Here is a 22,685-nt window from a genome sequence, read left to right as displayed (position 1 = left end):
TCCCCGGGGCCTCCCCCCCGCTCGGGGTGCGGCCTCCTCGCCGGAAAAGGGGTGGCAGCCGTGGCCGAGACGCCCTCGCCTCTTCCACGGCCCCGCGCCCTGCCCCTGGGGACGGGCACGCAGGTGGGAGCCGTCCCACCATGGCTGCGGGGAGGAGGACGGGCTACTCGCCAAACCTAGACGCTAGCCCGTCTGGGCGGAGAGTGAGCGAGTCGGGGACTGAGAGAAACACTTCACCGTTACCACTGAAGAGGTCACAGCGGGATCCTGCACCTTCCCGCCACTCCTGTCTCTGCGTCTGTGAAAGTCACTGTGTGAAATGGGGACTGCAAGCATTTAGCATCCTTGAAGCTCAGGTCATCGCTTAACGGCTTTTCTCACTTGTTTATGCAATGCACAAAGTAAGGATAATAGCGTTCTTTTATCACACAGGGGTGTTACTAACATGAATTAATAAGAATTTACAAAGTTCATTTAGATTTTGGGATTAAAAGGCTAATTGCAAGGGGCTGTTACTATATAAACACATGCACACAAGCAAGAACATTAAATACATGCAGTCGTTCACAACGTGCACTTACATAGCAGCTCTCTTCTAAGGTTTACCGAGAGTTACGCAAAAAATTAACTTGGCCAGACAACCCCCCGTGAGGTACGCAATAGATAATGGTTTTATTTTACTGAAGGAGAAACACAGTGTGATGAATGTCAAGTTACCAAAGTCACATATCTGTTTCTACTTTGATAGCTAGTGAACTCCATTATTTTAAACATCCATTTAGACACGTATCCTATGGAACATGCTGGCTTGCCTTTCTTGGAGGGGAGATGGAAAGTCAATTAAAATACAAAGGTTTCTTTTCCTAACAGGTTAACTAATAGATGGAAACATAGGCAGTAGCCTAAAAGTAGAGTCCATATTAATAGGGGACATACTTGTCAAATAAGCTTCATGTCAAATAAGTGAGCCTGTGAGAGGTAATTTTTAGCTAGTCACCATCTACACATCTCTGCAGGGTTGATTCTGTTTTACAGATTTCTCAAAAGCAACCTTGGCTACCCAGTTTCAAAGTGGCTGAAGTGCTAGGTTATCTCCCCTGTATCTGCAGACATAAACATACCTTTAACTATTGTTTTAACGTAAGACTTGAAAGCTTCCTAACTTGTATTTATCCTTTAAATAGCAGCTGAAGGAAGGACCATCAAATCAGATGTTTTCTCAGTTGTTCTTATCCCATATTTAATCCTTATTAGCCCCTCCCTGCATAGCACAGGGCTGTCCCTTTTGCTAACCATGGTGAGTATATCAGCCGTCTTCTTGTGATTAACGGAGTGACGCAGTGAGAGTTATTAAAAGATAGTTAGTAAAGCGGAGCAGGCAAGCTGTTCTAAACTTAGTGTAACCTGAAGCAAGCCATGAGGTATCCTCTGGTTCCATTGGTGAATGAGCTGACCTTTCCTCTTCTTTTCTTCTGGTTTTGTTTGCCATTTGTAATACTGTTGATCATAATGATTATCTGGCTACAGCTTCTACTTAATGAAGGTAAGTTCTGCAGTTGGTCAGATAAAATGCTCCTGTATAAAGGCTTTATCTATTAGCTTCATCTTTAAAGCACTCTGCTAGCTATTTTTAGGCTAATGCTACTTGTCAGAGAAGGAAACTAAAGGGGTGTTTAGTACTGTTGGTAGCATATAGAAAACCAATCACCAATTATTAGGCTTTTCTGTTAAAAATGCTTATAAGACAACAAACTGTTGCCTGCTGTTCTTCCTTACCCTCTCCCTTTTTCTCAGAGGTGATTTAAGAAAGGAAAGGACAAGTAATTTTTGTGATTTTTTTATTAAAAAATTACCCAGAAAGCAAACCTAACCCTCTAATTCTGTACACTTTCAAACTCTGGCATTATAGTTCTTTTACACTTCTTTTTTTTGGGGGGGCAGGATGTTACTGGGGGAGCTGTTAAGGAATTCTTTTGTCAATGCTTAGGCTGTCAGAAAAATTTTAAGGAAGCAAGACATGCATTTTCATTTATGTATTTTGCTCCTCTTTCCAGTCCATCACTGATTCCTATTTCTAACATGTCAGTAACCGATAACAGGCTTTGGTTTAGGCTAATAATAGGCTTGTTGATCTACTCCTGAGGATAAAACCTTGCTAGTTTGCTCTAATGCTGGAGCATAAGCAATCCCAGCTGAGGAATCAATCATAAGTTCAAAAGCAGTGATTCTGTCTTTGCCGAACAGCTGTAGGAAGGAAAAGAAGAACAGTTTTACTTCAGTAAGCTTTTACTTCTATTTGGTGCCTCTGTTCTTACCTAATAACGTGGTTGTTCGTCCTATAATAGATCCCATAAGAGCAGCAACAGTGAAACCTACAGAGCTCAGAGGACCAGGAGGTACTCACCACAGCAAAGCCTTGTACTTCTTTCTCCCTCCTTTCCTGCCCTGCATGTGTGCACGTGCTGAATTTTTTACTTTCAGCTCCCCATTTTGCAGTCTTAGCACACAGCTAAGCTCATAACAGCCTCTGCGTGCTTCAGTAGTAAAGTATCTTCTCTCCACACACTCAAGTGCACTCTCGTGGGTAACCAAGCACAGTAATTAAAAAGCGCAGGTTATAAGAGGTTGTGACAATTACACAAGCCACCCTGAGCAGCATAGGCATGGCTTACTGCTGAGGTTTGAAAAGAAGAATAAAAAAATCTATTTTACATAGGTAAAAGGTGCCTGTGCCATGTACTTAACACTTGAGTGTCAGCTTTTTGCCTGGACAGAGTAACTCTAGAATCCCTTGATGCTTCAAATGAGATTTTCAGGTTATACTTGCTACATTTACCTTTAAAATTTCTGGCCATATAGTGTCTGTTTTTAGTACCAGGTCTCTAAAAATTTCTACAAATGCTCTAAATTCCATTTTAATTAATAAGACTGGACACATTACTGAATTTTTACATACTAGTGTGTTCATAGTATTAGAGCATTAAAGTGTTTCTCAATCACTCTCAAGAAAAAAAAATAAAACCATTCTTTAGTATCTTCCAAACTCATTCAGTCATACCCACTTATTTAAGGCTAGTTTATAGCAGGCACTGTAGTGGGGTGTGTTTCAGCTCCTCCATTAATATAGTTGCTGATTAAGAGCTAATTGGTTAAAACCAAACACTTATACAAGCCTCTTGTTGCCTAGTTGGGTTTAGAAATCCTTTATTTCAGCTGAAAAATATCAGAAGAGCCTTGCCTTACTCCCAGATGGAACGTGCAAGGCTTGTAGTTATGGAGAAGTCCTGGAAAGATTATTTGCATGTTCTTTTAAAACGTATTTCTAGCACAGATGCCCAGCGCAGAAGAAATAAGAAACCAATCTTCTGATGAACCTGATTCTAAATTTGAGGATGAACCAACAGAGGAAGAAAACCAGAATGATGCCTCCCATACGGAAATGCAAGAGGAGATGCAAACTAGCGGATCTGTGGGAAAACCAATGCCCAAACCTGCTTATACAAGTTCAAATCTAAAAAGCCAAAAGCAAAGTAATTTTTCTGTAATCTCAGACAGCTCATCTCAGAACCAGAAGACGAGACATTCCCATGCTGAGAAGAGCAATTTATGTAACATTATGATGGTGAGTAGCATGACCAGACTATCTCTTCGCATATCTACTGCTTTTGTGCCTAAGCTCTGATTTTTTCTTTCTTCACCTCTGCCTGATTCCCTGGCCTCTTGGGTAATAGAAAGCTGCAAGATTGGTTTCTGCTTGGTTAATGACTAACAAGAGGTGTTTTTTTCTGTCTTCCCTGTTTGGAGTGACTCCTCTGTTGTAGACAAGGTAAAGGTAACACAAAATTGTACAGAATAACCATCACATGAGGGTACTGTATAAATATGTGTGTGTGTATATATGTTTAAAGGTATGTATACATATCTTAAAAGTCCTCGATAACTGCATTTGAACCAGTGAAAATTGCTACCTATTCCTCTAAGCTAAGAAGTTTAGCTCAACTGTATATAGGAACTCTCCTGGTATGTATGGCTCATGTATTTTTAAAATCTGCTTCAGATTTCTTACAGTACAATGTGACTAAAAATTGGACATTTCACTTGCTCCGTGAGCTGAAGCCAGAAGTCTCTTTGCAAATGCAGCAGTCCCAATCCGCTCAGGCTTTATATGATACAAATCTCAAAAGATATATTTGAATCAGTGGAAGAGCTTGGTGTCTTATATGTCTTCTCTTTCCCTGTGCCTTGACTTTATGTTCCTTTGCAGAAGGGGCTCAGAAAGGAAAGCTCGTTTGTGCCTCCACTGTCACTATTCACAGTCCTGTCCACACATTTACATTGCTGGGATTTTTGAAATGCAGCAGCTGAGGTACTCACTCATGTTTACTTCCACAAGTTTTGCTGGAGCAGTAACCTTTGTTAGGCTAGAATAGCTAAGGACTGGTATCACTTAAATCATGGTTTGACTAACACACCCCGAAGCTGAACATTAGCATGGAATCAGTAATATCTCAAGTCAAAGTATTTTTGACATTAACACCACCTAGTCAATGTAGTAACGTTTTTCTTTTCATTGTTGATATTCAGAGTCTAGGGAAACAATGCTAAGAATGAGCTTGGTCTTGTCTAAGGTACCATTTGGTTCTCCTACAGCTCTTCACATATACAAATATTGATTTGCACACAGCAGTCTGAAGAACTGGGGTTTAAACTTGTCTCTTGTAGGACATAATACTTACACTGAAAGACTTGCTAGTTGTGTTGGGTGGATGAGGGAAGGGAACAAGCACTTGTGGTCTCAAACCATTTATATCCTACTGAAAATTGAACCTCTCTTGAAAACATCATTGCCATGACAATTTTGTTCCTTCTTTTCTTCACCAGCTGTTGTGCACCACGATATCTTCTCTCACCTGGAACTTTGTCTGCCAGTTGCTCCAGATCTCCAATGTCCTGAGGATTCAACTGCTGCCATCCTCTCTGGTTGTTTACATGGCTCAGCTGTTTGTTTTGCTGGGTGGAAAAGTTGTGAAAATCCTGGGTTCCCTGAGGCTGGAGAGCAGAGGGCTGTTGGCTTCAGTCTTGGGGAGAAAGCTGGAGCAGAGCGATGAAGCTCAGAGAACCACCGCGGGGTAGGAATAAAGCAGGTAGTCCCACAACCATCAGCAACAATCCTGCTCAGCATCAGCAAGAGCTACTGCAGCATGGCAGAGAGGTTACTTCTCTGAAAAGGACACTCAGGACTAAGGCAACGTGCACTTGGGTCACACCAGCCACTTTCAGAGTGAAGAGTATTGACTAGCTGGTTGTTAAATGGATGACAGCAGCCAGCCTCTTGTCCAGCGCTTGGGTGTCTACTCTGCTCCCCTCCCAATTTACAGATGAATTGGTTCCTTTTTTATAAGGATGAAGCACTACACTGGCACCAGTGATAATCTCTGTTCACCACTACTACTCTCTGATTTCAAAAAAGACCAAGGTCATAGCTCTCAGTAGTGGTTGTTACTGGAGCTTAAATGCAGTACAGCCCAGTGATTATTTTATCCATATGCAATTAGCACTCTTCTGATCTCCAGCTTGTCAGTTCTCAACATAAAGGAAACAATTTTTCAACACTTGGGTCTAACAAACAAAACAAGCCTACGTCCAATTCACAGCAAATAATTAAGCCCTCAGCAGATACTGAGCGTGCATTTCCTTACTTTGTGTTCAGGATATGCTTTTTCAGCACTGCTGACAGGCTGATGTAAGGTTACAGCCCACGGACAGCTTGATTTAACCAGTTGGTGAGACTGGGATGAGCCATAATTTTGTGGCCTAAGGGTTTATCCAGCCTTTGGGCTGTGAACAGAACAGCTGTTTGCTCCTGTTGTTCATGCACACAGTCAACAACCTCTCTCTTTTTTAAAGAGGACCTGAATTAGGAGGTCACATCCCAAAGAGCACGTTGCTGTTTGAGAAAAATGTCTCTGTGTCTTCCCCGGAGTCCCATGTGGGCAGCCTGTGTGACAGTTACACTCGCCCACGTTCATTATGAAGTTTGTTTTATGTTTACTAGTCTTTCCCTCTCCATCCCCTGAACTCTACATATCCAAATATTTGTCCAGAGCAGTACTCTTAAATAAAACTTATTTGTCCACGTTTTTATTTTTGCAGCTCCTTTATTTAGGAAACACAAAAAAAAGTTACTATTTGCCGTTCTTCAGCTGTTTTCCGAGGAAATCTCCGTCCCCCCCACCTCTCCCCGAGGGCGACCCGGGGCCGGGGCACTGCTCCCGGGGGTAGTCTCGGGGTGTCCCGCGGGCAGGCGGGGCCCGGGGCGGCGGCTGGCGGCAGATGCTGAGGGACCGGTTACGGGCGCGGGGGCAGGCGCGGGCAGCGGCCCCTCCCCGGCCCCGCCTCCCCCGGAGCCCGCGCAGGGGCCGGGCCGAGCGGGGGCTCCCCCGCCCCGGGCAGCGCTCGCCTCCCGCCTGCGGAGGGAGGGGGACGCTGGGCTGGCCGCTGCGCTCCGCCGCTGGCCCGGCGGTGGCTGCTGGGCTGCGGGCGGGCGGCCGTCGGGAGAGGCCCCGCCGGGAGAGCCCGGTCTGCCCGCTCCGCGCCGCCCCGCGTCTCCCCGCGCCGCCGGCTCGGCCGCCGGGGTGTGCAGCGCGGACCCGGACAGGTAGGCTGATGCTGCTGCGCCCCAGGGCTGGGGGGTTTCTGTCGCTTGAGGTGCTGTAACGGGATTCGGTGCGGAATTGCTCCTTTTTCTGCAGAATTTGGCTTCTGCTCGTTGGGGAGTGGGGTTATTGTTTCAGCTGCGGCCCCTCTACTGACACCTCAAAGCTCTCTTCCCTGAGCCAAGGAGAAGAACGTTTTCTGGTAGTCTCAAGGTTATTCTCCTTTTCCACCTAGTCTGTGCGCACTTAAAAACACGTTGGCAAGAAGAACTTAAACCTTGCAGCTGAATCGCTGGTGGTGCCTCCTGTCTCTGTGGGATCTCGCTTATTTAGGCTACTTGATTATGTTGGACTTTCTGTTAATCTCAGTTCAATAAAAAACCGTAGTGTCTTGAGGCAGTTGCCAAAACTCTGTAATTCAAGTTAGAAACGTTTTACTGAGATCATCGCTGCAAAGAAGTAGATGAACTGGGGAGAGTAGGTAAAGTATCTAAAGGTCTAGTAGAATATTGCTGCTTCTTATATTGCATGGGGATGTTTTAAAGCCTGGTGTTGGGTGGTTTTTTAGTCTGTGTAAATATGCTCGGAATAGCTTTAGCTTGGCCAGGCTGGCTGTGGACTGTAATAGCGGGGAGGCTGGTGCCAGCATGCAAAACCTGCCTGAGAAACCCACTTTGAGGATTCTTCCTGCAGAGTTCCCCAGTGCCACAGCTATGCTGATGGCCGTAGTGGTTTATACCTGGGTTTCCTGTCGCTGAGCTATGAGAAATAATACACGACTAAATATTTGTCTGTTAAGAATAAAACTTTTGTGTGTGGATTTTGCTAAGAGTAGTATGGAATGGGCTCAGCTGTGGGTCCGTGATTCTTGCAGGAGGTTGGTGATGTGTGGACCTGTCCTGGAGAATGGGCCCAGACCTGCAGATCTGGGCACTCAGTTTGAACGCCGTAGACTTGATGTTGTGGTCCACCTTGCTGAATCTAGCTGTAAGGCCTGCTCCTGTGCCTGGCTTTGCTGAGCATTTGGAGTTCACAGTGTGAAAGTACCATGACCTCTCAACTGCCTTGTAGTCTGCAAGCGCTTGCACAGCATCAGTGAATTTGTGCTTTAATTTCCCCTTTGCTGTTGTGTGCAAAAGCTGTTTTCTGGTCATCAGCAGGAGCATTATAGCTTGCAGACTTGGATATTGTAGTAGAACTCCTTCCAGTGTGATTGTTTGCAGTGACTGCAAATAGATTTTTTTTTTTTTTTTTTTTTTTTTTAAATCAAGGTTCTTCTGTAGTTTTGGATTTAATTCACCTGTTAAGGTCTCTTGTTCCCCTGGAGCAAAGCATTGTTTCTCATATGCACCTCCATCCCATGATGCTTTGATGTTGTAGCAAGTATGTAGTTTTCTTAGTTGCAAAAATTTGATACTAAAACCTGGATTGAACACTTTGAGCACAGCTTTTTAGTGATAGTTTCTCTCTGGTAGTTTCTTTTGCCTGAGGTTAAGCCTCCTGGGAGGCAGAAGCCTGCATTTCTATATACCAAACTGTACTGTAAATTTTTTAATAACCTTTTGCACATCACTTAATCTTTTTTTTCACTCTTATTTGTAAAGCATTTACTTTATTTGTAAAGTATAAATAAATTTACTTATTTGTAAAGCATAAGTAAATATAAATTTAAGTAAATATAAAGTAAATAAAAAATATAAATTTACTTATTTGTAAAGCATTTGGGATGGGGTTTGTTAAACTTTGAGAAGCATTGTACATTGAGAAACGTAGGTATTGGTTTCTTCCTTCTCTGAGCTCAAAACTCTAGAAGTTGGTAAAAGAACCAAACTCTAATCTAGTGTAAACTCAAGTGACCTAACATGTTTTGTTGGATTTAAGCGATAAACATGTCTGAACATAGTATGTCAAAGCATTTTGGGATAAGGTCTTGCAGCATGTTGGGATCCCTGAGTTGTCAGTGGGGCCTCTCTTGGTGACAGCTGGGTGAGCTGTGGCTGTTTACATCCTTCTCCTGGAGGAGTCATGGGATGATTTAACTTGGCCGACATCTGTTTTTAGTAAAGAGGAATCGGGGTTCTTGGGTCCAGCTGCATGTAGAAAAATAATTCTGAAGATTTGGCTTATGGTCCCTTGTGCCCCAAGAGGTTGCAACGGCAGCAGCACAGTTCTTGGTTTGATCAAGACATGGATTTTGAGATGGTGGTTTTGATGCTGAAAGGGATAACCTGTAAATGTTGTTTTCCAGTTCATAGCATCTTTGATTAGTTGGATGGAGAATCATGTCAACTTGTCAAAACTTTATAAATTGCAATGGGTGGGGGTTCAGCTTACCTTAGGGGAAAATATCCCCTAAGGATATCAGTATCCCCTGAGTACAGGGGCCCACAGAGGTTGTGGCACCTCAGCCCTTTACGAGACCCGGCTGGCCAACGGCTTCAGCACCCTCCTCTGACTTCTGTTTTGACCCAGCTTTAAGGAGGAGGTTGGGTGAGGTGGTGATCTGAGGAGCCCTCCACATGTGCCTTGTGATAGTGTGTGTAAACTGCTCCAGAGAGCAGTGCCCTCTGTCTGTTGGGAGCAAAGGACCCCCCACCTCCTTAGTGCCTTGTTAAAAGCCACTGTGAGACTTGTGCTGGGGTCTTCTGCTTTGGCAGGGTGAGGAGGGCACTAAAGGTTACAAGAGTACATGCTATACACTCTTAGCATCTTTTATCCTTTAAAAGTTAGAGGCTACAATGCATGACCAAGCAAGCACGATGTTCTCGCTTCATGTGTCTTTTAGGCTCTCAGTTCAGCAAAATGTTTGCTTAATTGGGGATGTTATGGCCCATATGTGTCTATTCCAAGCAGTTTAAGTGCTTTCAGTTGGAGACATAAAAATGTCTTAGTTGTGACATGGTGTTTGAGCCTTCCTGCTGCAGATGGAAAATCCATATGGCAGTGAGTCTTAATTGAAACCCGATGGAGTTATTTTTCTCCTGCAACATATTATATGAAATATTCTTTATGCAGCTGGCTTGAAAGGACTATCCTTAATTAGATATTTCTAATCAATTAGTGCTATTCCTTTCTATAATGCTGTTCCTTTCTAAAAAACATGGTTTTGAGTTATATAAGGCACTTCGATTTGATATTCTGCATATCAAATATGGCCTGTATAGTTTATTCATTATTTTATGCCATGGATTTTAAGTAGAAGTGATTCACTGCAACGTTGTTAATCGTGTGGGTAAGTCCTTCCAGGTGTGTTGCATAGTGAAAAGCTTGTCTGAAATCAGGATTTGTTGCCTGAAAAGTCTCTAAATAGGTTTTAGATTCAGGTGTCTATAATACTTTCTGTTATTTGTTGCCATTTGGTAAGACCGTTAGATCAGTTTGCAGGGGAGTATGTTTTGTGATTGCAAAGAAGTCTGGAGAAAGAAATACAAAAACTGATGTAGCTTAAAGCATATTCCCCAAAGTCGATTACTCCAGGAGTCTGGAATGTGTCGGTGGGAGGCTTCAGTTTTAGTGAGATGTTGCTCCATACATGTAGAAGTCCTTCCCTTCCTAAATAATTGTTTCCATCTGCACAGCTTATTCCATCAGCCCCAGGGCTGCTAGTGCTGGCTGCAAAATTCAGGTCTCTTGTAAAAATGAGGATCTATCCCACTAAATCCTCTGTGCAAGCTAGGTATGAAGGCAACCTCACTGTTGTCATACAGAAAAATAATAGGGCAACCCCCACTGGGAGACTCTTTAATATAAACAATATTCTGTTTTTTCTTTCATGTCCTTTTAAATTTTTAGAGGCAAAAGTTTCACGACTGAATCTTCTTGCTTAATGTCTGGCAAGCCTATTATTAATTCACTAGCTGTCTGAGAGTTGTTTAGTTTTTATATCATAGGAAATTTTGTCACCTATGGTATCTTGCAATGTTCCTGGCTACTCGAGTTGAATAGTGTGGCTTATGGTCTGTGAGATGTCCGTGTGAACATACATACTTCCATCATATGGTGGAGCCTGAGCGTAGGAAATGACCCTGAATGCAACAATAAGCTGAGACCTGAGGGTTTCAGTAAACAGCTCAGAGCCAAGCACACTTTTAGTGCCTGAATTCCTGTGTGTTGATTTTCTGGCACTAGTGTACTTATCCATTTGACCTGTTTTGCCCTTTTCCAGAAGGTTCCTTCTAGAATGGTGGACTTTGTTAGCAGTGGAGGTTGGTACTGATGCATGCTGCTGTTCTGTGTATATTGGGAGGTGGTGAGGGCAGCAGCAGGAGCCTGCTCGACCGTTTTACACTGATGGTCCAGCGGTACCATAGAGGGCAGGCTGTGCATGGGTGAAGCAGCGACCGATAGTTACCGTTTTATACTTCTCAGTTATCCCTGCCTGGGCCACCTAATGAAGCATGGGAGAGACATTGTTGTAACCAAGGAACAGTGGAACGGCACCAATGCAGAGCACTCTTCACTCCCTTGCCTCTGCACTCTTCTCTCTGGAGGGTCTCATTTATGAATTAGTTGAGTGCCTGTTTCCTGGAGGGGATGGCATAACAGATGTATTTTTCCTTGATCTTCATTCAGTTCTTGGACCTTCACTGGGCTTAGCCTGTGGTGGCTGTGGAGAGCATGCAGAGAGATGAGGAAAAGAGGTCTGCCTGTTGGGGTGCTGGGGCATTTGAAGGGCTGTTCCATGGCACTGCTGGTTTGGGAAGATGGCTTTTGTGTGACAGCTCTGAAGCTTGAGCATGAGGCTGTCTTGCTGGTGGTGGTTGCTGTTCAACTGCTCTCAAAACTTTTTCACCAGTGCTGCCAAATTAACAGTTATGCTGGAGTCCTGGGAGCTCAGATTTCTCAGTGTCTGTATGTACACAACTGAGCATGCTGCCAGTGCTTGAACACCCATTTCTCCTTTGATCTCCATTGATCATATTCCTGACAACCCTAACCAAGTGACCAACACTGGAATTGAAAGCAGTATTTCTTTCTTTGAGAGTGTGTGTAAGCTCTTGAGTGACCAGGAGCTGTAATTCTTGCAAGGTCCATAGCAGGTGGCCAATATATAATGGAACTGGAAGGATATCCTCTTTAGGCAACGAATAAATACAGTTTTGCTGATGAAAGTTGTTTTTCTCGGTCAAGGTAAAGCTCAGACAATGTTAGTGTTTGAAAACATCAGGGCTAACACAGTGAAAGGAAATCCTTGCATGCCTCATAGCGGAAGGTAGACATGAGGCTGCAGTATATACATCCCTGCAGCTGATCTGAGATACTGTTGTTTTGGTCAAATATTCCAGAATCCTGGACTCGTTCCAGCTTGTGCATAAGAAGGGTAAAGTAGATAAAGGTAACAGCTGTATTTAGATGCAGTGTTTCCTTTGACTAATGGGAGAGGAAGGATACCTCCTGGGAGCAGTCCTTCTAATGATATCCCTAATCCAGGAGTTTCAGAGTTCATTCACTTCGTGCTTCCTACGCGCTCTTGGCCAGTGTAAAGCACGAGTGAAGCAGCCGGATGTTTGCAGGCCAGAAAGAGTGTGGAGCTGCCAGGTCAGTTGGGAGAATTCAAAGCTTTATTAAATACCAGCATGTGTTCTGGAAAAAGCTTTTTGGAGAATGGCTTTTTGCGAAGCTTATTCTAGCTGCAGTGATGTGTTAGCTGGAAGAAAACTGAACCATGGGGCAAATCTGTAAGTAAGACCAAGGAATTACTACTTTAAGGTTTTCCTGTGAACTCTGTGAGTCAGATCTGTGCAATTTTGTAATGGATTAGCATTATCTCATTGTCAGTGTCAACAAAGCAGATGGTAAAGACAAACTAGTCAAGAAGCTGCTGCTTGGTTGCTAGCTGGGGATCTATGAATATCATTTAACCCTATCCAAGTACTTTTTCTGCCAATAGTACTGAGTCAAGTGTCATGGTTCATCTGGACCTCTCAGTTACAGGAGGGTGTATCCTGTGAATCCAACTTTGTTACATGAGCTCATTAAGTAAAAATCAAACAAGGGCTCAGTCACTTTTCAGTGGGCTGGTGTAATTTGTTAATTGTCTAATTCATTACTTCGTTAATTCACAAATTCACCAACTCATGTGTTTATGAGGAAGCCCATTTCCCAGCTGATGGTGAGAATGCTCATCCTTCCTCCTCTGTCACGGTGCAGGTGTCCCAGTACCACAGGGGAAACCTGGGAGCCTCAGCACTGCAGATGCGTCAGCTTGAAAGCTTCTTGGGCAAGGTGATGTACTTACACCTTCCATCATGGAAATTTGGTTTCTACCATTCCTGTGGGTTGTTCCAGTTAATTCTGAAGAGTTTCAGTCTTACCGGAAACTGCCCATCAGTTGCTTTTGCACAGCTGCAAGGACAGGAGGTCTTACCTTTAACTCTCTTCAGTATCTGGCATATGTGTAGCTCTTGCTTTACCCCAGTGATGCTGCTCCCAGCATAGACCAGGCTGAGCTCTATCAGCATGAGCTGTGTGTTGGGCCAAAACCTGAGCAGGGGCCAAGTCAGCAGCCACAGTCAAGTGATGCCCGTGTCAGAAAATGTCCATGGTACAGAAGTTTGGTTGCTTAGACCAGCCTGGTTAAAATGTATAGTCCTGAATGTCAGTTTGGTTTTAAGAGTTCATCAGACTTGCGGAGCTGTGAGGTAAAAACATTGTTGCTGTAGTTCATCTGCTTGTGTATATGTCTTTAGGTGGACTTTTATGTACTCTTTGTAGTTTTCAACTCACTTGCGAGTCTGAGCTGAATTGTTTTGCTTGTTGGATTCACTGTGCTTATTCAGTGGGTGATCTGTGTGCTGTCTTTTTTTTGTCTTTGCAACAGCACCATATGTCTCTGAACTTGCACACTGGGTCCTAACTGAAGAATAAAAATCTGCCTTGCAACATCACTTGACGTTGATACCTGATACTTCATATGTCTGATCTCCTCTTTGGCCCTGCAGTTAGAGCGGTGGGGTTTTATACAAGAGTAAACAGCATGTGGGGATTTATGGGCACTACTGTAGTGTCTGACCGACCTTTGAGATGATCTTGCACTGCTAGCCTCACCTGCCCTGTGTTCTTCTTCCTTTAAATCCCCCACTACAAAGCTGTTTGGAAATGTCTATAGCAAGCTCTTCCATCCCCTTACTGTCCTCTAAATCCTCAATGATGCCTGCAATCTTCCGATTCTGGTTTTCATGAAGACTTGTGTAATTAAACTTTGTCATGAATAATTTGGAAAAACAAGTCCTCTCCTAATGAGTTAACAAACTCTTGGCTACTAATAGCTCTGTAAGAGCGTTGAGCTGTATTGTGCAATCAGGTTCAGCATCTCAAGCAGTTTTGTTCCAGCTGTTGTATCGTTTATAGACGAAACTAGTACAAACAAGCTGTGTGTGGTGACTTCAGAGCAGGTTGCCAGCATAGCAAAAATAGTGACAGCTGACTTTTTTTTGAAAAACCCCAACTTCTGAGCCTTTAAAGCAGCAGCCCAGTTCTGTTTCTGTTCTCATTCTCTTCTAGAGGACAAATGAGGACAATGCTCATAAATATAAATTATGGGCCACTTGTAATCTGTCCACACACAGAGGAGTTTGGATTCCTGCTGATGGACCTGTTACCAGATGACAAAATAGAACAGAACAGAAGCCTGTTAAGATAAATGTTGGCACTTTTGAGTACAAGCGTAACTGTTGCTTATGAGTGGAATAATTGGCACTTACTGTTGCCTGACTGCTAAATAAGAACTTCTGCGACTTCTGTATTAAATTTTCTTTTTATTTTGTAAATAATTGATTGAGCAATTGGGATCTGTAAAAATGTTCCTCCCTTTGGGAGTGGGGTATTGTTCTGTTCCCCTGTTCAGAGGCTGATGGATGCCCTACCCACAGATTGCACGGTGGCATTTCACTCCCAAGTAAATGCCCTATATCCACGTGTGTAGGGACAGTGTGTGGGGACCTATTTGGTAATATTTTTCTCTGGATCTTGAATTTGGAGTATTTTAGTAAGTGGATTTAGTTTTTATTGTAATCATTCAACAAGAGATGCTTCAGTAACGCAGAGGGGGTTCCAGCCTAATCTCTGAAGTAGTTTCAGCTAGTCTGACCCAATACAAAAATTTCCGAGGACATTTTTAAAACTGTGAGATGCTAAAATCTATCCAAAAAACCCCTAAGTGAGACATTGCTTTGAAGACTGCATTTGGTTTTAGTCCATGCTCTGGTCTTCAGGTGTTTCACTTCTAATAAATAGCTTAGTTGATCAGGTCACTCCTGCTTTTCTCCTCCCCTTGTTTTACCATCCTTGCTAAAACTCTAGCTTATGAGTCAAGCTATCAGTAGCTATTGTTTAGCTGTCTCATAACCTTGGTAGCGGTGAACCATTTGCTTTGCACTGATGGTGGGGCCGTGCCATGTGCATGAGTTCTCTTCTGCCAGGAGTGGATGTTTGGCGTTCTTTGGGCAGTAACTCCTGTGGGATGCCCGAAAACACACTGACTCATGGTGAGTTCAGCCCATGGAGCCTATCCTGCTGCGTGTGATTATGGTGCAGGAAATAAACAAGATGACAACCTAATCCATCACATCTTTCGGCTGAGACCTGGGGCAGCAGAGTAAAATAGTCCGTTTCTGACACTCTTCCTATCTGTAGCTCTGTTGCCTCATCCATTTCCCTGAAGGCAACAGAAAATCCAACTTGCAAAAGTCAAAATGGGGATTGTGAAATGGGCTGGGACGAGAGCTTGGGAATTTGAGCTTTTGCATATTCTTTCTCTATGAAAATTAAGGAGATGCAAAGTGCTCCGTGAAGGTGGTGCTGAGGGAAGTTCTGCAGCGTGGGCTCCAGTCCCGTGTGAGCTCAGCTGACGTAGCTGGACTGGCATGAGGTGCTGGTTACTCACTGCAGCCAGAGAGGGAACTGACTGCTGGTCCTTCGCCCCATCTGCCTCTCTTCTATCACACCTTAGAAGTGATGTATAGCACATTGTCAGCTGGTTGCAGTGGTAAAAGGTCCCTGTGTTTGAAGGAAGTGAACAAGCAGCTTGGTGGTTATTAATCTGGTGCCTGTCACTTCTTCCTGCCTTTAGTGTCCAGCAAGGAAGACAGGGCTTGGCAAGGCACAGCACCCAGTAGATCTCGGGCACGTGTTTGAATAGGGAGGTAAACAAGGTCATCCTTAGAAACCCACTAAGACTTCTAATTTTATACAGTCTGAAAATGCCCAGGAGGCAGAAACATACTCAATTTAAATTAGTAAGTCTTGGTTATTCATCAGAATAAGTGTTTTTGAGTATTAAGAATAGCTGCTGTGTCTTAGTGCTTCCTCCTATTGTTAAATCTCTTCCTTGAGCAGTGGAAATGTTTTGGGTGTTTTAAACTACATTTACAGTAGCAATTAGGTTTAAGTAACTTTGCAGTTCACTTATCTAAATCTACATCTGTGTCTAAAGAGTGTATGATTTTTATTTTTTTTTCCCCCTCCTCCTTCCCTCCCCCAAGCCATGACAGCATTGAACAGGGTGGGCAGAGGGAAGCAGCCATGTACCCAGCCACTGGCCCGTGTCTGGCGATCTCTGCTCAGAGCTGCTGCTTCTGATGATAACGTGATGAAGTGCCTCTGTCTTTGACTGGCAGCTGTCTAGTCCCACTCCACTACAGCATCGCATCCCGCCAGATATCAGTGGCTCCTCCTTTGCCCAATGTTTTTTTTCTTTTTTCTTAAATGTGAGATTAATAGCCATCTGCATACAAACAGTCTCAGTTTAGGAAGCATCTGTTGTTGCTGTTTGTCCACTGCCTGAAGTCTTAATCCTTTGTTTGTTACAACTCCTGGGTGCAGTAAAGCAGATTATGTGCTCTGACATAGAGATTGTGGCTGCAGTCAGGTTGGGTTTTACAGTAATCGAGGTCTGACAGTTCACTGCGGGGTCTGAGCCACCCTAAGCGTGGGTGGAGCAGAGAGAGCCAAGGGGTGATGTTGGGCAGTTGGGGAAGGGGATGCTTTACCTCTCCACTTGCACTGGGTTGATACCCCAGCTCCCGTGGCATGCCTGTATCTCTCCCAGTAGGATGACAAATTAGGTTTTGTCTTGTGAAGTAAAGTCACGGGCGGAAGCACTTTGCAGGGTCTGAGTGTTGCTGTGGCTGTTTCTTCACAGCTGTTGAGCTGAGAGATGCTTGTTTGATGTCCCAGCTCAGGACAGAGCAGAGCCAGCCGGCATTGTGGGGCGGCTGCTGGAGCTGGTGCCTGTTACCCAGACGTGATTGCAACTTAGTTCTTGGCCCCAGGCCACAGCCTGGGTGCTGCCTCCCTGGCAGACTGGGAACAAGCTGGGACTTGGATAATCTCACCGCCTCAGTGACTCCAGAAACTGTAATAATCTCTTCCTCTTAATGGGTCCACGTGATGGATAGGTAACGCTACTTGAGGATTTTCTTGGTATGTGATGGGGTGGAGCGGGGATAAATTTTCAGGCTTTCCTAATGTTACATAGTCTGTAAGAATAAACCTGCAGGAGAAAAAAGAATCGCATGTTAGAGATTTCATCTCTGTTCAGGTTTTTCCACTCTACTTTACATTGCAGTGTCTTTCACTTGCATTTGATTTTTACGGTAACAGATTACTTAGGGGATGCTTGAAAAATGTAATGCTGCATAAGATCTTGCGATGCAGCTCATGAACATTGTGTTCAAGCCGACCTGAAGGCACTGATGCGGAGCCCTGTCAGGCAGTGTTCAGAGGCAGGTCTCCCAGCTGTGGGGTCCCTGTGGTCTGGCAGAGGATTCCTGTTGTCTTCAGGTCTCCAGCCTGCACATGTTTTGACCAGCTGAAATTCCCAATTATCCAAAAGTGTGTTGGATGTTTTTGCCTCTCCTTTTTGGTCCTGAAAAAAATCAGGTTTACTGAGCGAGCCAAGTCATGTCAGCTTGGCAGGACGTGTAGATATCTTCAGAAATAACTCATGCACTGAAGCTGTGACGATAGCAGTGCTGGGTCTGTACCAGTGATTCATTTGAACTAATTGGCTGCTGAGAGCATTGGTATGTCCCTTTGTCTCCATATTTGAGTAAGATTCAGCTCCTGTGATCCAGATGATCTCGTCCTTGTGAGCTTGGTCCATCTCTAATGACGCCAGGAAGATTGTCCTGGAGCATGAAACATGCTGGAGAGCTTGAAGCTGGAGTTGGAATATTTATCCTGGTTCACTCCATCTGAAAATGCAGACTCAGCTGGCCTCGTATCCTATTCCTCCATCTCTTTTCTCACAAGCTAGGAAATGAACTTGCTGATTATTCCTCTCAAATTTCATGAATAACCAGAGTCCAGACAGGAGTGAATACATGAAAGGCTGTAGATGGTAGTGCAGTTATTATTATCCACAGAGATCTTAAACTTTCAGTAATGCTGGTGTGCTGCTTTATATGAGTAATCAAAGCTGAATGTACTGTTAAAGAATCCTGTTTTCATTCTGAATACTTTAAGTTCACCTCAGTGTGCAATGTGCCTGGCTGAATTGTTATTGCTGCATTGGAAACCTGCAATGATGAAGCTCACTCGTATGAGTGACTTGACTGTCAGCCTGTCTGAAAATCTGCTGGTCAAAGAGGACAAGCAGAAGTTATTAAAAGAAATGTCATAAGAAGGAACATAGCTGAGGGGTAAAAGAAACGTAGTTGTGGCCTGTTGTGCCCAGCTATTTGCAGTAATGGCAGTTCAGATGTGCTGTTGCACAGAGAAGTAATGCCCTGAAACCCAACCGCTTGTTTCGGGGCAAGGTGTGCTCGGTGGCAAGCTTCTTGGAAAGGCTGGGTGCTCCCTGGGGAGAATTAATGCTTTCCTGAGTTTGTAAACACAGCAAAGCTTAGAGCGGCCTCATCTCTTCTCATAGATGTTTTTGTTGTCATCCCTCCTTGCTCTTCCCTCCTGTGTCTCAAACCCTGGGCGGTTTGTGTGTCTGATGTAGCTTTGCAGCAACTGTTGTCTGTATACCTGAATGAAAGCATCAGAATTGTTTTGATTTGCTTTTTGCACATTGCTAGAGTCTTTATTATTGGATGAATGCATATAATTAGATATAAAGAAGAAATTCTTTACCATGAGGGTGGTGAGGCCCTGGCACAGGTTGCCCAGAGAAGCTGTGGCTGCCCCCTCCCTGGAAGGGTTCAAGGCCAGGCTGGACGGGGCTTTGGGCAACCTGGGCTAGTGGAAGGTGTCCCTGCCCATGGCAGAGGGGGTGGAACTGGATGATCTGTAGGGTCCTTGCAACCAAAACCATTCTGTGCTAATACGCCGCCTGTGTATAGTTCAGTGCTGTTGTAAAAGCTGTGGCTCATGGATGGGCTTTGGTTCTAACTGTGGATTTCACACACTGGTACATTCTGTGGTTTATCTTGGTTTGGAGCTGGTGGAGGAGGGAGCTATATGGATAACTTGAGTTTTGAAATCGATCCCTTATGATTCTCATAAGGACCACTTGTAGTGAATAAGCTAAGTAAGAAACATACACGATGTATATGCAAAGCCTGTGGGTTTTCTGGGAAGAGGAGTGAGCCAAGAGAAGCCAGCTCTAGCTCCCACCATACACAGGAGCTTTCCCACGGGCACATTCAGTCACCTGGAGAAAGACCCACCTTCGGCCGGGAGGTTCCTCCTCCCTGGGGGGCTGTCCCCTTGGTTTGCTTCCCAGCGTCTAAAATTTTGGGGAGAGGAATAAACTTTTGCAAGAATTGGGAGAAAGGAGAGAAAGTTGGGGGTGTGGGGGGAAATTCCCATGATTGTTTTTGCATACTTAGCTTGGGGAGTTTTAAGCATCCCGGACCAAATACCCTCCCTCCACCTGCCCGGGGGCTGACGTTTGGGCAGTCGGGCAGCGTTCCTCCTGCAGCAGATCGGCTGCATGTTCGCAAGGTGGGGTGAAAGTGGCTGGAAAAATAGCTGCCTTCATGGGGAGGGAACAAAACTGAGATGGCCTCTTTGCATGCTTTTATGAGGGATTGTCTCTAAAATAGCTGGTGCTGCCCTTTAAGCCGTTGCAGGCGGAGCAGGCTGAGCCATAGATCCAGTTTTACTGGGAATATTGGAAAAGAAGAGCAGGGTTATTACCTGTGCTGGAGAAGCTTTACATGTCTTTGTTAAGGAAACTTTAAATAAATGACTGGTTTGTCCCTTTAACTTCAGGATTAGGAGAGTAAATGTTAAGAGGAGAGGGAAGTTACAGAAACACTGTGAAAGGAGGTTTAGTGGAGGGAATAACAAAGAACGAACGAAACCTGTTACGATGGTCCTGGGGAATCGGATTGCTTTAACCCTTAGCTTGCTTGTGTGTTGCTTCTTGTTGAGATTTTAAAGGATCTGGATCTTGCAAAATATTCTCTGTGGGTGTTACGGGTTTACGCTGCTCTTTCAACACCAGCGTCTGACATCCAGCTGGGATTTACTCACTGCTCAGCTACGGGAGGAAATGCTGAATTTGCTTTTTTTAATAAGCATTCAGGTTTTTTGCTGCCTCCCCTGAGTCCCCCAGGAGATCTTTTGTGCTCTTCTTGATGTTCTCTTACTTCAGAGAAGTTTCGAGGAGCAAATACACCGTTTGACTCCTCCTTTCCAGTGCTCCTTTTGGGAGTTACTTCTTCACGCCGCTGAGGCTTGAGTTAATGTTTAGCAAGCCTTAGCTTCAGTCCAGGCTTCGAAATAACTCCTTGCTATTTTCTGCTTGCCGTGGGCGCTGGGTGCTGGCTGTGGGCCGTGTCCTTCAGCCCGCGTCCCAGCCGTGGGCGGCTCAGCCCCGGGCACCGCTCCCGGGCAGGCGCAGGTGGATTTGCTGCCACTTCTGCTCGGCTTCCGCGGGCGGGTGGATGTGGGGAGGGAGGGGAGGATGCTCCCGGCCGCCCGGCTGGCACCTTGCGGGTGATGAGGAGTGGCTCTTCCTTATCAGCCACGCGGCTCGCAGCCGCTCCTCGACTCGACAGCGGAGGGGCGCGGGTGGACTGACGGCCGCGCTCCTCCCCAGCTGGACATGGACAAGCGTGGCACACGTGGCCCGGGGGTGGCCAGCAGTGGGACCCCCAGCGCCCGGGGCGTGCTGGCACCAGTCTGGCCAGCGCGCTGTGCCCGGCTCGGCAGGTACGGAGCGTGGCGGTGGGTAGGGGTGATCGCTGCCCCCCTCCACCCCGAGGGCAGGGCAGCACCTGGGGCAGGACAGGTGGAAACAGGGTAAATTTCTAGAGGTGAGCAGGCTATAATATGCTCTTTAAAGAGGATACATATAATATGCTCTTTAAAAAGGACACCCCTGTCTTCGACTGCCTTGGTCCTAAAAGGAAACCTTTTAACACCCCACCCCCTTGGTTTGGGGTTTTTTGGTATTAACTCTGTAACTGGAATGAGTGCAGCAAGCAGTGGGAGTGGGACCCGGGGGTGCGTGCGTGCCTGGCAGGGTGAGATGCAGACTGCGTGTTTCCTTGTGACTCAGAAATAACGCTGCCCTGGCAGCCGGTGAGCTTTGAGGGCTGTTCAGTGATTTGTAAAATCCCATAAGGGTAAGCACTTCAGATATATGCTGTGCAAAGCCCACATACTAAAGGATACAACTGAAAATCGATCTGCTTTACTTGCACACACAGAGTACAGTGTTTCTCCTAAATGACATTAAATGACTTAAAACTTCATCTAACATGTATTTGCATCAGCTTAGAAGCTGCACCAAGTTTCAGAACTCCCTGCTGCAGTAATCTTAACCTGTTGGTTTTGTGTGAATGTATTCAAGTGATTTTATTTCTAGTCATAGCTCACGTTTTCATGTTTCTGATTTATTTTTCCTAGTCTGCTTTGACCTTGTATGTAGAAGCAAGAAAGGAAATCTTTAAAAGATCACAGGCAAAATTTGAGAGCTACAAAAAAAAAAAAATCTTAGTGGGAGTGACAGGAGTAATATATTAAATTATTTTAAAATTACCTATGTGTAAGAGAACTAGATTAGCACCTTGAGTATTCTTTGATAAAAATCAAAATATTTAGTAACAACTTCGGGTTTTCGTTAGACAAGTTAGTTGAGTTCCAGTGTCTGTACTGGTGCCAGAACACCTCTGTGGTCAGGTCTGAAGAAGTGCTATGGCAGGAACCCTGAATTTGCTCACTAACTTTGACCACAACACTTAACTCATAGCAAGTGGCAGTTGGTATCTGTTCATTCAGGCTGCACTGGCAGGTGAAGCATGTCCTGTATGTGTAACTAAGCCTCTCTGCCAGGGCTAACCTAAAACATGCCTATACAATAAGGCAATGATACGCCAGCCATCCTGGTCTTCTAATTAATTGACTATAATGACTGTTTATTTTTGCAGCAGTGACTGTGGCATGCTCGTTGGGTTCCCATTAAGACACTTGGGCTTACCCGGTAGCAGTGATGTGCCTCCAAAGCACTGCTGAGGAAAAGCCATTGCTGGCTCTCTCTCCCTCATGCTCCTCCTCTCAGAGCTGTAAAGCTTGTGGTACCTGAGGTGGCTTGTGGCTGGGCTCAGTGGCCCTGGGCTTGCAGGCAGCACTCCAGTTATTAATTATAGAATTATTTATAAATCTCAACCAAGGCCAGGCTTCTCATGGCAATGTAAGCACTTTGTCTTACCTGAGAAGCCCAAGCAAGGAGCTTATGACTGTTCTTCCCATCTTCCTGCATCCCTAAACCTCTCATGCATGAAGCATAGCTTGATTCCACCACATCTCTCAACCACTCCTTACTTTGTGCTGGTCAGCAGTTTACTCTTGTGACCTCTTAACAGTCTCTTGCCTGTTCCCATACATCTGAGCAATCACTTAGAATTGCTGTTCTCAGCTCTGGTGTAGGTATGGGTGCTAGAATGGGCTACAACAAGAAATGAGAATGAGTTCTATAGTCCTGATGTACTCTAAATTCATCACTAAAGAACTTGTAGGGCAAATATTTAGTGTGTGTGAATCTGTGCTTTTGTAAGAAGCCTTGGCATTGAGTGATCACACAAAAATTCACAGCCTTTTTGTAAAGGATTCAAACATACTAGCAGCCTTTCA

At 44.8% G+C, this 22,685-nt stretch overlaps 1 protein-coding gene across 1 annotated transcript in view; it reads left to right on the top strand.

Moving 5' to 3' along the window:
* Positions 1–20,532: 20,532 nt before the first annotated feature.
* ARHGAP40 (Rho GTPase activating protein 40) overlaps positions 20,533–22,685 on the top strand; it is a 29,391-nt gene continuing 27,238 nt past the window's right edge. The window contains exon 1 of the mRNA XM_074920003.1: positions 20,533–20,762. Within this exon, the coding sequence (XP_074776104.1) occupies positions 20,656–20,762 (107 nt within the window). The 5' untranslated portion in view covers positions 20,533–20,655. The remainder of the gene's footprint in view (positions 20,763–22,685) is intronic.

This window comes from Athene noctua, chromosome 16 (assembly GCF_965140245.1).
Source record: "Athene noctua chromosome 16, bAthNoc1.hap1.1, whole genome shotgun sequence".
Classification (NCBI taxonomy): Eukaryota; Metazoa; Chordata; class Aves; order Strigiformes; family Strigidae; genus Athene; species Athene noctua.
This window is presented reverse-complemented; position numbering and strand designations above follow the sequence as displayed.